At 39.9% G+C, this 14,450-nt stretch overlaps 1 protein-coding gene across 1 annotated transcript; it reads left to right on the top strand.

The window, feature by feature from the left end:
- Positions 1 to 307: 307 nt before the first annotated feature.
- Positions 308 to 1,588, top strand: LOC149209529 (uncharacterized). The gene has a single exon (XM_089398654.1). It carries the CDS (start codon positions 308 to 310, stop codon positions 1,586 to 1,588), a length of 1,281 nt encoding a protein of 426 aa, XP_089254780.1.
- The last annotated feature ends 12,862 nt before the right edge of the window (positions 1,589 to 14,450 follow it).

Consider the following 14,450-nt stretch of genomic DNA (forward strand, 5'->3'; position numbering starts at 1 on the left):
GTCACACCTCATCCAGGGGTCGAAAATCCTATTTGAATAAAGCCATTCGGCGTGCTGGGGCTGAAGTTGCTTCGGGACGTCAATCCACCATTGTCGGGGCCCTTAGAGCTACAAACCCCCCTCGGAGGGTTCCCCCATGAAGTGTCTCTCATTCAACTGCAGGGGTCTAGCTAGCACCCCGAAAAAGCTAGCCCTAAAACGACTTTTTCAGGTCGAAAATCTTGACATCATCCTCCTTCAAGAAACCCTGGGTTCTGCTGAAGCCATATCTCTTGCCTTGAAATCGATTGCGCCAAAGTGGCAATACATGGGGTTGGATGCTATGGGCCGTTCAGGTGGTCTGGCCATTGGGCTCAACCCTCTTTCCTTCAGATTGGACTCCTCATGGGGCGGACCAGGATATTTGGGGGCTGACATTTTTTCAAAAGACCTTGGGATGCCACTGCGCATCATCAATATTTATGGTCCTTGTCAGCAGAGGGAAGGATTCTGGCGCACCCTCCTTAATCGTTCTTTGCTGCAAGAGGAAAACCTGATCATTGGAGGCGACCTAAACTTCTCCTTGGGATATGGTGAATCTTGGGGCTCATCTGCTCAAACAGATCCCATTTCAGACTTCATGAGGAATCTGCTTGAACAGCACGATCTCATCGACATCCCTATGCATCACCCTCTTCCCACATGGAGGAACCGAAGGATCGGATCTGCAGCCTTGGCTCGTCGACTTGATCATTATCTGATCAAGGGACCGTTGCTCCGCAATCTCCATCACTATAAACAGTGGGTAAGTTCGGGGGGAATCTCGGATCACTCTCCCATCCTGATGGAAATTCTGGGCCCTCACCCTAAACCAAAAGCTCCTTTTAAATTCAACCATCATTGGTTACAGGACCCTGGTTTCTCTAAGCTGGTCACTGACTTTTGGGCAGCTCACCCTATTGACAGAGAACCCTCTTTGGCCAGGGGATTTGTAAAAAATTTGACGAAACTCAAGCATATTGTGATTGAATGGGCCAAGAGGAAAAAGGCAAGGGAAGATGAACTGCTCACCACGATAGAAGCAGACATACACGCACTGTTGGATGAACAAAACTTGGGCTTTATCTCTGTGGAAAGCAAGCATAGGCTGGTTGATCTAGAAGAGCAGAAGTCTAGCATTCTCAGACTCAGAGAAGAATCGATCAGGCTGAGAAGTAGAGCTACTTGGCTCAAGGCTGGGGATGAAAATTCCAGATTCTTCCATAATTTTGCAAATGGGAGGAGGGTTGCAAATACCATCTGGAACCTTCCCTATCCGGATGGGGGTCTGGCAGACTCTTTCAACAAGCTCTCTAGCATGGGTACCTCCTATTTCAAAGGCATCTTTAAATGCCCTGAGGGCTCCAACCTGGCTGAAATCTTCCGTGTCACTTCCCATTTCCCGAGGTTCGTAAACAATGAAGACTTGGAGGATCTAAATGCTCCTGTCACCATGATTGAATTGGAGAACACCATTAAATGGTTTCAGAAGGATAAGAGCCCGGCCCTGATGGATGGACCATTGAATTCTATCTGGCCTTTTTTGACATCTTGGGTGAGGACATATTAAGGGTGGTAGAGGAAAGCAGAACCTCAGGTCAGATCTATCATGCTATAAATTCTACCTTCATTGCGCTTATTCCCAAGTCCGACTCGCCATCATCCTTTGCTGATTTTCGTCCCATTTCGCTATGCAATGTACTCTACAAGATCATATCCAAGATCATAGCCAACAGGATCAGACCCATCCTTTCAAATCACATTGCTCCTCAGCAATTTGCTTTCTTGGAAAACAGGCAGATTCATGAAGCCATTGGCTCTGCCATGGAAGCCATTCACTCTATCTGGACCAAGCACCTCAAGAGTATTCTTCTCAAAATCGATCTCTCAAAGGCTTTCGATAGAGTCAGCTGGCTTTACATCAAAATGATTCTCATTCACCTGGGCTTTCCACATCAGCTTATCACTTGGATTATGGCATGCATTACCTCTCCTACTTATAGTATTCTGATAAATGGTGCTGCATCCCATTACTTCCACTCTGAAAGGGGACTTCGTCAAGGATGTCCCCTTTCCCCCCTCTTGTTCCTATTGGTTACTGAAGCGCTCAGTCGTCTCATCATTGATGCAAAGAGGGATGGCACTATCCGGGGCCTAAAGATCTCAGAAGCTTGCTTCCTAACTCACCTTCTATTCGTGGACGATGTCCTTATACTTCTCGATGGAAGTATTCGGGATACCTCATCTTTCAACAGAATCCTTAATCTTTTTTCACATGCCACGGGCATGGTGGTCAACCATGAGAAGTCTTCCATCACTATGGTTGGTACATCTGTAGCTGAATCACAATCGGCTATGCAGGCTTTTCCATTTATCACACAACCTCTGGATCGAGGTCTTAAATACCTTGGATACTGGCTAAAGCCTACAAACCAAAAAATTGCCGACTGGGTATGGCTTGTCACCAAGATTGAAAAGAAAATAACTTGTTGGTACTACAGATACCTATCCAGAGCAGGCAGATTAACTCTGATCAAATCTGTGCTGGAAGCAACTCCTGTTTTTTGGATGGATTTAGCATGGATTCCCCGAAACATTCTCTCAAAGATTCAGAGACTCTGCAACAGATATTTGTGGGCTGGAAAGGAAGAGAAGCGCACCTTTGCTTGGATCTCCTGGAGTAAGATTGCCCTCCCTAAGAAGTGGGGGGGCTGGGGATTAAAGGACCTGGCATCCTTTGCAAAAGCCCTCGCTGCTAAAATGGGTTGGGCATTGCTGACTTCCCACAGTTTATGGACAGAGATTGTATACCATAAGTACATCTGGCCTCTCGACATCATCGATTGGGCCAGACTCCCAAGCTGGAACAGAACGGGCATCTCTTCCATTTGGAAAGCCCTCCTACACTCCCTCCCCCTCCTCAGGAGCAACATCATATGGCGCATAAAAAGTGGGAACAGAGCACGCATCGGAATGGATCCATGGAGTGGATGCGGAGGAAGACACAGACTTCACTCAGACCTGATTGCCCTCCTAAACTCCCGTGGCATTAGAGTGCTTGCGCAGATCGCTGACCCTGAGGGCTCGGACATATTGCATCAGGCTTGGAAATCTGGCACACAGTTAGACATCCCGATCAGATGGCACGAACCATGGAAAGCATACTGTGACGCCCTCTCAGAATCCCATATCAGAATTGTGGATGGACCGGATGAACTCATCTGGCAGATTGCTGATAGTGGGATTTACTCTCCTCGTGAGGGATACAAAGTCATTATTTCTCACAGAAAGCCGGAGGTGCTTGATAGATGGTGGCACCAGATTTGGAAGCTTAATGCATCGCCCAGGTCTAAGTTATTTACTTGGTGTGTCCTTCGCAACCGCATTCCCACTGACGAACACCTCAAGCGCAGGGCGGTATCCGGTCCTTCGCGTTGTGTGCTGTGCAAAGCAGACACAGAGACCACCGAACACCTATTTTTAAGATGCCCCATTGTAAATCAATTATGGCATCATATCAAACATCACATACAGTTTTCGGGCGATTGGTCTGGTACAGACCTTATCAACGCGTGGATGGATTGGGGGAACAGACACAGTGGTTCGAAATCTGTAAACCTTCCGATCATAGTAAATTGGTCTATATGGAAGACTAGGAACAGAATGATATTCGATGGATGGGAGCCTACATGGTCTCTCGTTGAAGCTGGTATCATTACAGCATATAACGAACTACCGAATCCCCCTCCCCCAAAACAGCGACGGCCGACCCCTCCTCCCAATATCGACATGAGCTCACCTTGGGCTTTCTTCGATGGGGCTGCAAACGAACATGGCTGTGGAGGGGGCATCATTATACACAAATCATTGAGGCACTTCTATCACATCAAAGTAGGACTGGGGGCTGGCACAAACAATTACTCTGAGCTCATATCTCTCCGCTACTTACTTCATTTTGCACTCAGCCATCATTGCACCAGCATCAACATCTATGGAGATTCTCAGATTGTCGTTAATTGGGTCAATAGAGTTACTACATGTCACTCACACACTCTAAATATACTGCTTGACGAAGTCTTTATACTAATGGAGGCTTTTAACTCATTTCACATATCTCATATATACAGAGAACATAACCAGACTGCTGACAAGCTTTCCAAGGAGGCCGCGGTGATGGAAAATGGCTTATGGGAAATCACTGAATCTTTGGATCAGCAGGAGCAGAAATACCACCATCGGCCATATATAGACCCGTCATATCCTACTGCGGGTCTACAAGCGACTTAACAATCAGTCTTTTTTGTTATTTTGACTGCACAATATGATATATATGTAAATAGATCGACGTTTGCCTTAAATGGCACCATTTTTGCACAATTTTTGTAAATGTAACAGACAGATATACAGCACTGATCTGCAAATATCTTGAAAATGCACTGAACAGTTTGGCATATGCGACAAAGCATCTACATATGTAATCTTTCATATTTATAATGAAATATTACGGATTTTTCCAGTGGAAAAAAAAACTCAACTGTTGTTGACATTTATACATTAATGAATATTTGCATATGCTTTTATACATGAAAATATTGTATGCATGAAAATTCTTGGAAATTGAATACTTGTTAACTGATGCATATTTATAACATTGCTGATGGGATTAAGTAGTGGTAGCTTAATGGCAACAAGAAAACTCATCACGTAAATTGTTGCAATGTGAATTGCAATCATAAATGAGAAAGAATAATGTTATATGATATGCATGAATTGTGTTATTTGGAAAATTTGAATGCATACAACATGTATGATAGATATGTTTCCCATCAATCTAGATGTTGTGGACCCATGATGAGGGTTAAGTGTAAATGCATGGTGTACATGCATGTTTATTTTGTTAATGATAATGTTCATATGGTTCATTACGTAAATTGCTTTGAGAAAGAGTAATAAAAGAGAAATTTAACATGCCAGACAGTTGCAGATAGTTGGTTTGATGGCAGTTAACTGCCCGGAGGGGTTGATGGTACTTGCCTGCCCAGATTCAATGCCTTGGGTTGATGGCAGTTACCTGCCCGGAGGGGTTGACGGTACTTGTCTGCCTGGATATGCCTAGGGTTGATGGCAGTTACCTGCCCGGACGGGTTGATGGTACTTGTCTGCCCAGATTTCCTCTCCCTAGAGATCAATGATCTCAGTAAGGGAAAAGAGTTTGCTAAGATGGTGAATAGGGTAAAACCTTGAGGCAAATCTGTTGATTTGGAGCCTGTTGGAGGAGGCCCAAAATTCCTCATAGACGGGACGCTGTCAGAGGAATAGGTAGGACGCTGCCAAGAGGAATCCTATATTGGACCCTATGTGGTCATTGGAATTCTTGAGCTGGTTGGTTAGTGGAATTCCATGTTAGACCTGGTAAGGTCTCTATCAAAGAAACTATCTGGATGTGAAAATGACTCGATCTGGTTGTGGAAACCAGTTCCCATGGGTTGGGAATTCTTAGCCTGCTATGGTTCCCATAGCTAAATAAATTAACTAATCAGCTATATGATATGTTAAAGATGAATTCTATATATAGTTGTGTAAAGTATGTTATGCACGTTTAACAGGAAATGAGTTTAGTACTCAATAAGGAGTTATTGGAAATTTTAATTCCTTTATTGTATAACTAATCCTATGAATGTCTTAGTAGGGGCTAAGACAATTTTTACTTGATGCAGTGATTGACTGTTTTGATGATTAGAGAGCTAGGTGCTCTTATGGTACTTTTAGAAGTACTTTATGGATGTCTTTAGTGAGAATTAATTCAGTGTGCACGTGGAGCAGTGATTTATCATTTGATTGATAGTTAAAAGTATTTTGTTTGACTCGAAATATTATGACTAATGCGATTGAATTTGTTTGTCATACATTACAGGAATTACTTACCATGGAGGGTTGATGGGTTGTTCAACCACTATTAAATGCTTATGTGAAAGTGCTCATGATTTTCAGGAGTAGATGTTACGTAATGGTAAGCTGATATAGAGTTTGGTTTTTGAATTTGAATAACAAGCCAAGTGGTGGCAATTAGAACTCGCATATTTTTGCAATTATGAATGCTTATGACTATTGATGCTTATAACTAATGATCTTTCTTATGATTATATCATTACTATTTTGTTTGTTGTCATTTCTTAGAATGAAATCTTTGATTTTAAAAGAGGAAGGATCACATTTTGTGTGGTTTAGATGGTATATCATGAGTAAAATATCAAGTTCCGACGAAAGATGAACACCGAGGACGGTGTTCTTGTTAAGGGGGGGAGTATGTCATATCCCTCTCGTAATTAACTCAACGTAAATCAAATTGTTATGAAATAAGTTACAAATCAATTACAAACTAATTCTTGATAACTGAATGAGGGTAAATCAAGAAAGGAAAGAAAATGGATTGTATGCATTAAATATGGTGCAAATTCATAGTATAGGGACGGCAAGGATTATACATTAGAGAGACTCTATTAATGCGAGGTGGAAAAGGATGGACCGGTTCTTTTTACACGCTGCGAAAGACATGGTAACAGCTTGCTGCTCCGATTCATAGAACTTTGATGTATTTTTTGGTAGAAGAGGCAGCAACAAAAAAAGGTGAGCTGACAACTCACATCATCTACTGCGAGTCTATAATACTATAATATTTACGCGTTGCAATAGATATATGCACTCTACATTCTGCGACAAGCGAGGGGAGAGGAAAGAAGTGAAGTTGCCTTTGAACGCTTGATAGACTGGAACAAAGTTGGAGTGGAAAACTGGCCATCGTAAACTGTGTGTTCGATGATGGTCGTTCTCAGAAAAGTTGAAGATCTCAGCGCGCCTAACTATGCAACAGTTCAACTTGCTTTAGTTGCTTTCAGTAGAGGAGAGCACTCATCGAAAGATCGCCATGGCAGTAAATCTGAGCGACGAGAGTGCCTTTGCAGTAAAAAAAAAAGCCGTGGTTAATTACCTCTGTCTGGGCGATAACGTGATCTTTCTCCATGTTGGGCTGACCAGCATTCTAAATGGGGCCGATTGGGGTTCTATCGGTTTATCCATCAAGGACAACAACGACGAGTCAGGTTTTTCTTCCAGAGATCAATCTTTCCTGAGCACATGAACGTGGATACATATGTAAAGTTGGTTGGGAACGTTTTTCCACAATGGGCGTGAACTCGCAAAGCCATTGCAGATTCGGTGATCCTCTGCTCGGCGGAATAGAGTCAACAGAATTCGCTCTATATTCAAATGCTACTACTACTCAAACCGTTACTGGGTTATTCTCTTCGCTTATCCAAATTGATTTCAGTGTCTCTGGCGGATTTGGCTTCCAAGGAAATCGGTGATGGAGGCAAGGTGGCTGCCATGAACAAGATAAGTAACTTTCTCGCTTTCTGGAAGGAAAAATATAAATATAAGTATGCTTTATTTGGGTATCTTTTGAAAGATTTCTTACCAAATATAGATAGAATATAAACATAATAGTATGCAATGAGGAATCTGAAGAAAATGCAAGGATGTAAGAGCTAGGTAAATATGTAGTTTTACCTCATAAAGTAAAAATGTAGATTTCTTTAGAAATACTACATGAGAGTCTTGTGTTTGTCCCTGGTCTTTTTCTTGGAATAAAATCCTTGCTAAATATAGCTAAAGCATCTTCTTGAGAGAAGAAGATGAGGCATATAAACGTCCTGAGGACATAGCATGAAAACTGGCCAAGTTTTCTTGAATTAAAATATGTATTTAATAAAAGTTTCTTGGAAAATATATATATGCTAATTGCATTATGATTCTAGCTAGTTCCTAATTTCTAGTGAAATGATTATTCATTACATGCATGATAAAGATAGATAAAGATGTGCTTCTAGGCACATAGATATTCATTTATAACTTTCTTGAAGAAAGGGTATATTATATATATATACACATAAATATAGCTTCATTCTAGAAAGGTGTGCATACTTCATGTATGAAGATTAAGGATTTTAGGAGAGGTTTCTTGAAAATAAAAATAGAGGTTCTTTCCTTTAAAGACACATTAGAATAGTGTTCATACAAGAACCAGAATCCTTACCTCTTTCATGAAAAGAATTGTGTGCATTGAAGTAAAAATAATTGTGTTAGGAAAACACATGTTGCATAGTGGTAGTTATTGTAATTATGACTCTGTGTGTACATAGAGAAAGTGATCATGTTACCTTTCTTGAAGAGATTGTCTTGCTAGATGAGTTGTGTTGATTTCTTGATTTTGGATGCATAAGTAAACGTTGTTTTTTTTGTATCTTGATTTTTATGCATAAAGATGGATATCTTTAATAATTCCTGAAAGGGAAGCTTGAGAAACCCTCACATAGGAAGATAGAGAAATGAGGTTAAAATGTCTTCCTTTAAGAAAGAGTTAGGTGGTTTGTTGTATGAAATGGTAGTAGTATTCTAGTGAAGGGAATACGTGTTGCATACTTTAAAGAAGGGCTTATATGATAAGCAATGGTATGCACAAAGATTAGTTATGGTGATATGGAATTATGTTCTTTGTATGTTAGAGAGATTATGTTGAGTTCTCTAGAAATAACTATGTGAAAAGAACATATGTGTTGGGTCCCTCTAATACTAGTGATTACCCCATTACTATTGTAGTTATAACCCTTATTTATATTGTTGTGCCCCTATTACCCCCATATTATTATTCTCGTGCCCCATAGAATCCCTCTATTGTTATTTTTGTGGCTTTATATTATTATTGTTAGGTCGGCTGGATTATATTGTGACTCCTTAGATTCCTATATATAGAAAGGAGGTTTTGTCATTTGTATCATCCAAGAATTTTTCATTTATGTAATGTAAAGGAGGTTGCCCCCTCGAAGAGGCTGAATTCTAAGGCGTGGATCTCTCTTTTCCATCTTTTTGTGAGCTGGTTTCATAACATTTGGTATCAGAGCTTTGGATTCTAGGGTTTCGCTGCTCCAAATAGGTCATCGTGGAATTTTCGCTATAACTTTGTTTCTGTGACGTTTAAGAAGTCGCAAAAAAAACCCATTTGAGAAGAATTGGCGCTGAACCTTGGGTCCGAATTTCAAAGCTTTTCGCGTGATATTTTCGGATATATGATCTCCGGAAGTTGGTCTTTTTGCAGACTCCTGAATTACATTCAAAACAGGTGACCTGGGGAAAAGTGTCATAACTTTCTCTCTGAGGATCAGATTGAAATTTCGTAAAATGTTACAGAAAGAGGACGGACTGTAGTTTCTTGTGGGTGTTTTTTAGATCCAAAGGTCGAAACAGTGACTCACGGCACGTCGCACAAGTTAGCTCTACTGAACTAGTTTATAATCAAGTCACTGTGGGAGATTTCGCATAACTCTTCCTTGGAGAATCCAATTTGGATCAGACTTGTGGCATTGGAAAGAGGACACAAAGAGCTACTACAGGTCACAATTTCAAAACTAGATGACTGGAAAGTACAGAGATACATCAGAGGCAATATCAAGCTCCTACAAAGTGGAAAAATGTGTGTAGATTTTTTTTAAATTTTTGCTTAAGCTTGGTTTGAAAATTTATTTTGAAGGAATTCAAAGGGCATAGTAGAGCATTATTATCGGTAACTGATGCCCCGAGGAAAGAAAATGCAAACACCTAGTAAGGAACCTGAAAGATCTAGCATGACTCATGAAGAAGAGGAAGAAATGCTACATGATATATCAAAATTACAAGAACACGTGCAACAAATGTCACGCTCACAAAAGTTAACAGATGCTAAGATAAATGGCATGGAAGCTAATATGAATGGCATGGAAGCTAAGATGGACAATTTGAAGATAGATTTGAACACAAATTTGAAGACAGGCATGGCAGATTTGAAGACAGATTTGACTAATTTTCTACAAGAAATACTTACTAATGGTGAAAAGGTAGTGAAGGAAACTCATGAGGAGAACAAAAGAAATGTTAATCATGATTCCATAGATGCTAATGTTGGATCGAAGAATCACCACATTCCAAAAATCGATATGAGGAAGTTTGATGGCAAGGATCCCGCCACATGGATATTACAGATGGAGCAATTCTTCGATCTCAATAATGTGCAAAACACACAAAAGGTACGTATGGCAACTTTATATTTGGAACCAAATCAGTTTGTATGGTATCAATGGCTTTGTTCTCGTAAACAATTTATCACTTGGGCAATTTTTACGGAAGAATTGATAGCACATTATGAGGATACAAAAAGCAACACTTTTTTTAGCCAATTGATAAGTCTCAAACAAAAGGGTTCAATAATGGAGCACATTGAGGAATTCCAAAAATTGAACATAAGGGTAAAAGATATTCCAGAGGAGCATAGGATTGATGTGTTCATAGGGTCTTTAAAGGATAATATCCAACATGATGTGCGCCTTTGGGAACCTGATTCATTAGAGAAGGCATTCAGGTTAGCAAGAAAAATGGAAAGCAAAATTATGGCAACTAGGAAGCATACCATTCACAACTATAAAGATGGAAGTGTTGTTGCCCATAGTCTTCCACAACCTACAAGGTTGACACCACAAAAATTGGAAGAAAAAAGAGCAAAAGGGCTTTGTTACAATTGTGATAGCAAATACACAAAAGGTCATAAGTGTGCTGAGAAGAAATTATTCTACATAGATTGTGAAGAGGAAGAAGAAAAGGAGCAAGAAAGGTCAAAAGAAGAGAATATATTCCAGGAACAAAGCCTAGATGAAGAACAAATAAATCCAACCATATCTTGTAATGCATTGGCGGGAATTACCACTCCTCAAACCATCAAGATAGAAGGACAAATCAAGAAGAAAAAGGTAATAGTGTTGATTGATTCAAGAAGCACCCACAATTTTATTCATTGTAGGGTAGCAAAAGAATTGAATTGCTTCCTATATCCAGCACCAGAGTGTCAAGTGATGATTGCAAATGGAGGAACAATAAATTGTTCTGGAAAGTGCCATAATATCAAGCTATCCATGGGAGAATATATATTGACTAGCCCAATGCTTTCCATTCCAATGGGAGGTGCTGATGTTGTACTAGGAGTCCAATGGCTACAATCCTTGGGTACAATAGCTTTTAATTTTCAAGAACTTTTCATGAAATTTTCTGTGGAAGGAAAGGAAGTTGAATTAAGGGGTATTGCAGGGAAACCAGGAAAGATAATCAGCTCTAATGGCATGACAAAGCTTCTAAAAAAGGAGCAAAGAGGTGTAATTGCACAATTATGTTCGCTAGATGTTTCCACATTGGAATCATCTATTTCTCCAGATCTCCAAAAAGTCCTGGACAATCATTCCAAGGTATTTGAGACTCCCAAAGGTCTCCCACCTATGCGTGATCATGATCATGCTATTCATCTGATTCCAGGAAGTGTTCCTCCAAACATCAGGCCGTACAGATATCCATATGTCCAAAAAAGTGAAATTGAACGTATGGTTGCAGAAATGCTAGAGGCTGGTATAATTCAACCGAGTCAAAGTTCTTTCTCAGCTCCAGTAGTATTGGTGCACAAGAAGGATGGATCATGGCGCATGTGTCCAGATTATAGGGAGCTCAACAAGCTCACTATTAAAGATAAGTTCCCCATTCCTGTCATTGATGAATTACTAGATGAATTGCATGGATCAATTTACTTCACTAAGCTAGATCTTCGTTCGGGATATCATCAAATCAGAATGAAGATTGAAGACATTCCGAAAATGACATTTAGAACTCATGAGGGTCATTATGAATTTTTGGTCATGCCTTTTGGCCTTACCAATGCACCTTCAACATTTAAAGGTTTGATGAATTCAATTTTCAAACCATTCCTTAGAAAATTTGTGTTGGTATTTTTTGATGATATACTAATCTACAGCAAGTCTTGGAAGGATCATGTTGAACATGTTGACAAGGTGCTACAACTATTGGAGGAGAAACAATTATATGCAAAAAGATCCAAATGTTTCTTTGGAGTCCAGGAGGTGGAATATTTGGGTCATATTGTATCTCATGAAGGAGTTAAGGTAGACCCTAGCAAAATTAAAGCCATTAAGGAATGGAAAATCCCCACATCCATAAAGCATCTGCGAGGATTTCTTGGGTTGACAGGGTATTATCGCAAGTTCGTTAAGAATTATGGGAGAATAGCAGCACCTCTAACAACATTATTGAAGAAAGATTCATTTTCATGGACTCCGGAAGCAACAAAATCCTTTAAACATCTTAAAGAGGCAATGTGCCAAGCACCGGTCTTAGCTACACTGGACTTTACAAAAACCTTTATTGTGGAATGTGATGCTTCAGGAAATGGAATTGGTGCTGTTCTAATGCAAGATGAAAGACCCATTGCTTTTGAAAGTCGTCCAATCAAGGGAAAGTTTTTAAGAAAAGCTATTTATGAGAAGGAAATGTTGGCAATAATCCATGCACTTAAGAAATGGCGACCCTACCTAATGGGAAGACACTTCAAGGTAAAAACGGATCATGATAGCCTTAAATACTTTTTAGAACAAAGATTATCTTCTGAAGAGCAACAAAAGTGGGTCACAAAGATGTTGGGTTATGACTTTGAAATCATCTACAAAAAGGGAAGCAAAATGTGGTGGCAGATGCACTCTCAAGAAAGGATGAGGATATGGAAGCATTGTTGTGTGCCATTTCTATTATCCAACCAGATTGGATAAACGAAGCAAAGGAGGAATGGAAGAATGACGAAGAAGTGTGGGCACTTATTCGAAAGCTACAACAAGATTCCAGTACTTCTGATACATTTAGCTGGAAAAATGATTCGTTATGGTACAAAGATCGCTTATACCTCTGTAAGAATTCCCAGCTAAAACAAAAGATTCTTATGGAATTGCACACTTCTCCCTTAGGAGGGCACTCAAGATTTTTAAAAACTTACCACAAGGTTAAGAAGGAATTTTTTTGGGATGGCCTTAAATCAGATATTCAAAAGTTTGTGGCGGAATGTTTGGTTTGCCAACAAAATAAAGTTGAAACAATTAAGACACCGGGTCTATTACAACCTTTATCCATTCCAAGCCAACGTTGGGAGGAGGTTTCAATGGATTTTATCACAGGTTTACCCAAGTCTGAGGGAAAGAGTGTCATCATGGTGGTAGTTGACAGACTTACCAAGTATGCACACTTTTGTGCATTATCACATCCATTTAAAGCCAGTACAGTTTCTACTGCATTTATGGAAACAGTTCAAAAGCTACATGGAAACCCAAAGATTATTGTAAGTGACAGAGATCCCATTTTCACTGGAAATTTTTTGACAGAATTATTTTCTTGTTTGGGTACTCAATTAGCTCATAGCTCATCTTATCATCCTCAATCTGATGGGCAAACTGAGATAGTAAACAAATGTTTGGAAGGATATCTCCGTTGCTTTGTATCTGATAAACAGACACAATGGGTCAAATGGTTGCCTCTGGCTGAATGGTGGTATAACACTTCCTTCCATACAGCAACAAAAATGACCCCATTTATGGCACTTTATGGGTACCAACCACCATCAATCACATCATATTTAAGAGAAAATTCTAAGGTTCAAGCAGTGGAACATCACATTGAACATCAACAACAAGTCCTCCAACTCTTAAAGGATAACCTCGTGTTGGCACAAAATAGAATGAAACAATAGGCAGATCAACATCGCAGTGAAAGAAGTTTTGATGTAGGTGATTGGGTATTCCTATGGCTACAACCATATAAGCAAATGTCCCTAAAGCAAGCTAAGAAGGATAATAAATTATCACCAAAGTATTATGGTCTGTACAAGGTGTTGGAAAAGATTGGTACTATGGCATACAAATTGGAGCTTCCTGCAGCTTCTCGATTGCACCCAGTTTTCCATTTTTCATGTTTAAAGAAGGTTATAGGCGACAAGCTCCCAGTTCAAACAATATTGCCAGAACTTGACGAGGAAGGAAAAATTATATTGGAACCGGAAGCAGTCACAGAAACAAGAACTCGACAGCTACGAAATCGATCAATTTCAGAGTATCTTATCAAGTGGAAGAACTTATCCGCTGAAGATTCCACATGGGAGGATGAGAATTTCATGCAGAAGTATCCAGAACTACTCAAGCGTTGAGGACAACACTTTTTTGAAGGAGAGGGGCATGTTGGGTCCCTCTAATACTAGTGATTACCCCATTACTATTGTATTTATACCCCTTATTTATATTGTTGTGCCCCTATTACCCCCATATTATTATTCTCGTGCCCCATAGAATCCCTCTATTGTTATTTTTGTGGCTTTATATTATTATTGTTAGGTCGGCTGGATTATATTGTGACTCCTTAGACTCCTATATATAGAAAGGAGGTTTTGTCATTTGTATCATCGAAGAATTGTTCATTTATGTAATGTAAAGGAGGTTGCCCCCTCGAAGAGGCTGAATTCTAAGGCGTGGATC

This window comes from Pinus tabuliformis, chromosome 1_2 (assembly GCF_031772625.1).
Source record: "Pinus tabuliformis cultivar Carrire ecotype Pingquan chromosome 1_2, CPIR1, whole genome shotgun sequence".
Lineage (NCBI taxonomy): Eukaryota > Viridiplantae > Streptophyta > Pinopsida > Pinales > Pinaceae > Pinus > Pinus tabuliformis.

Bases quoted from the DNA above. Each gene is read 5' to 3' on its own strand.
- LOC149209529 (XM_089398654.1), top strand. From the start codon at position 308: ATGGGGTTGGATGCTATGGGCCGTTCAGGTGGTCTGGCCATTGGGCTC.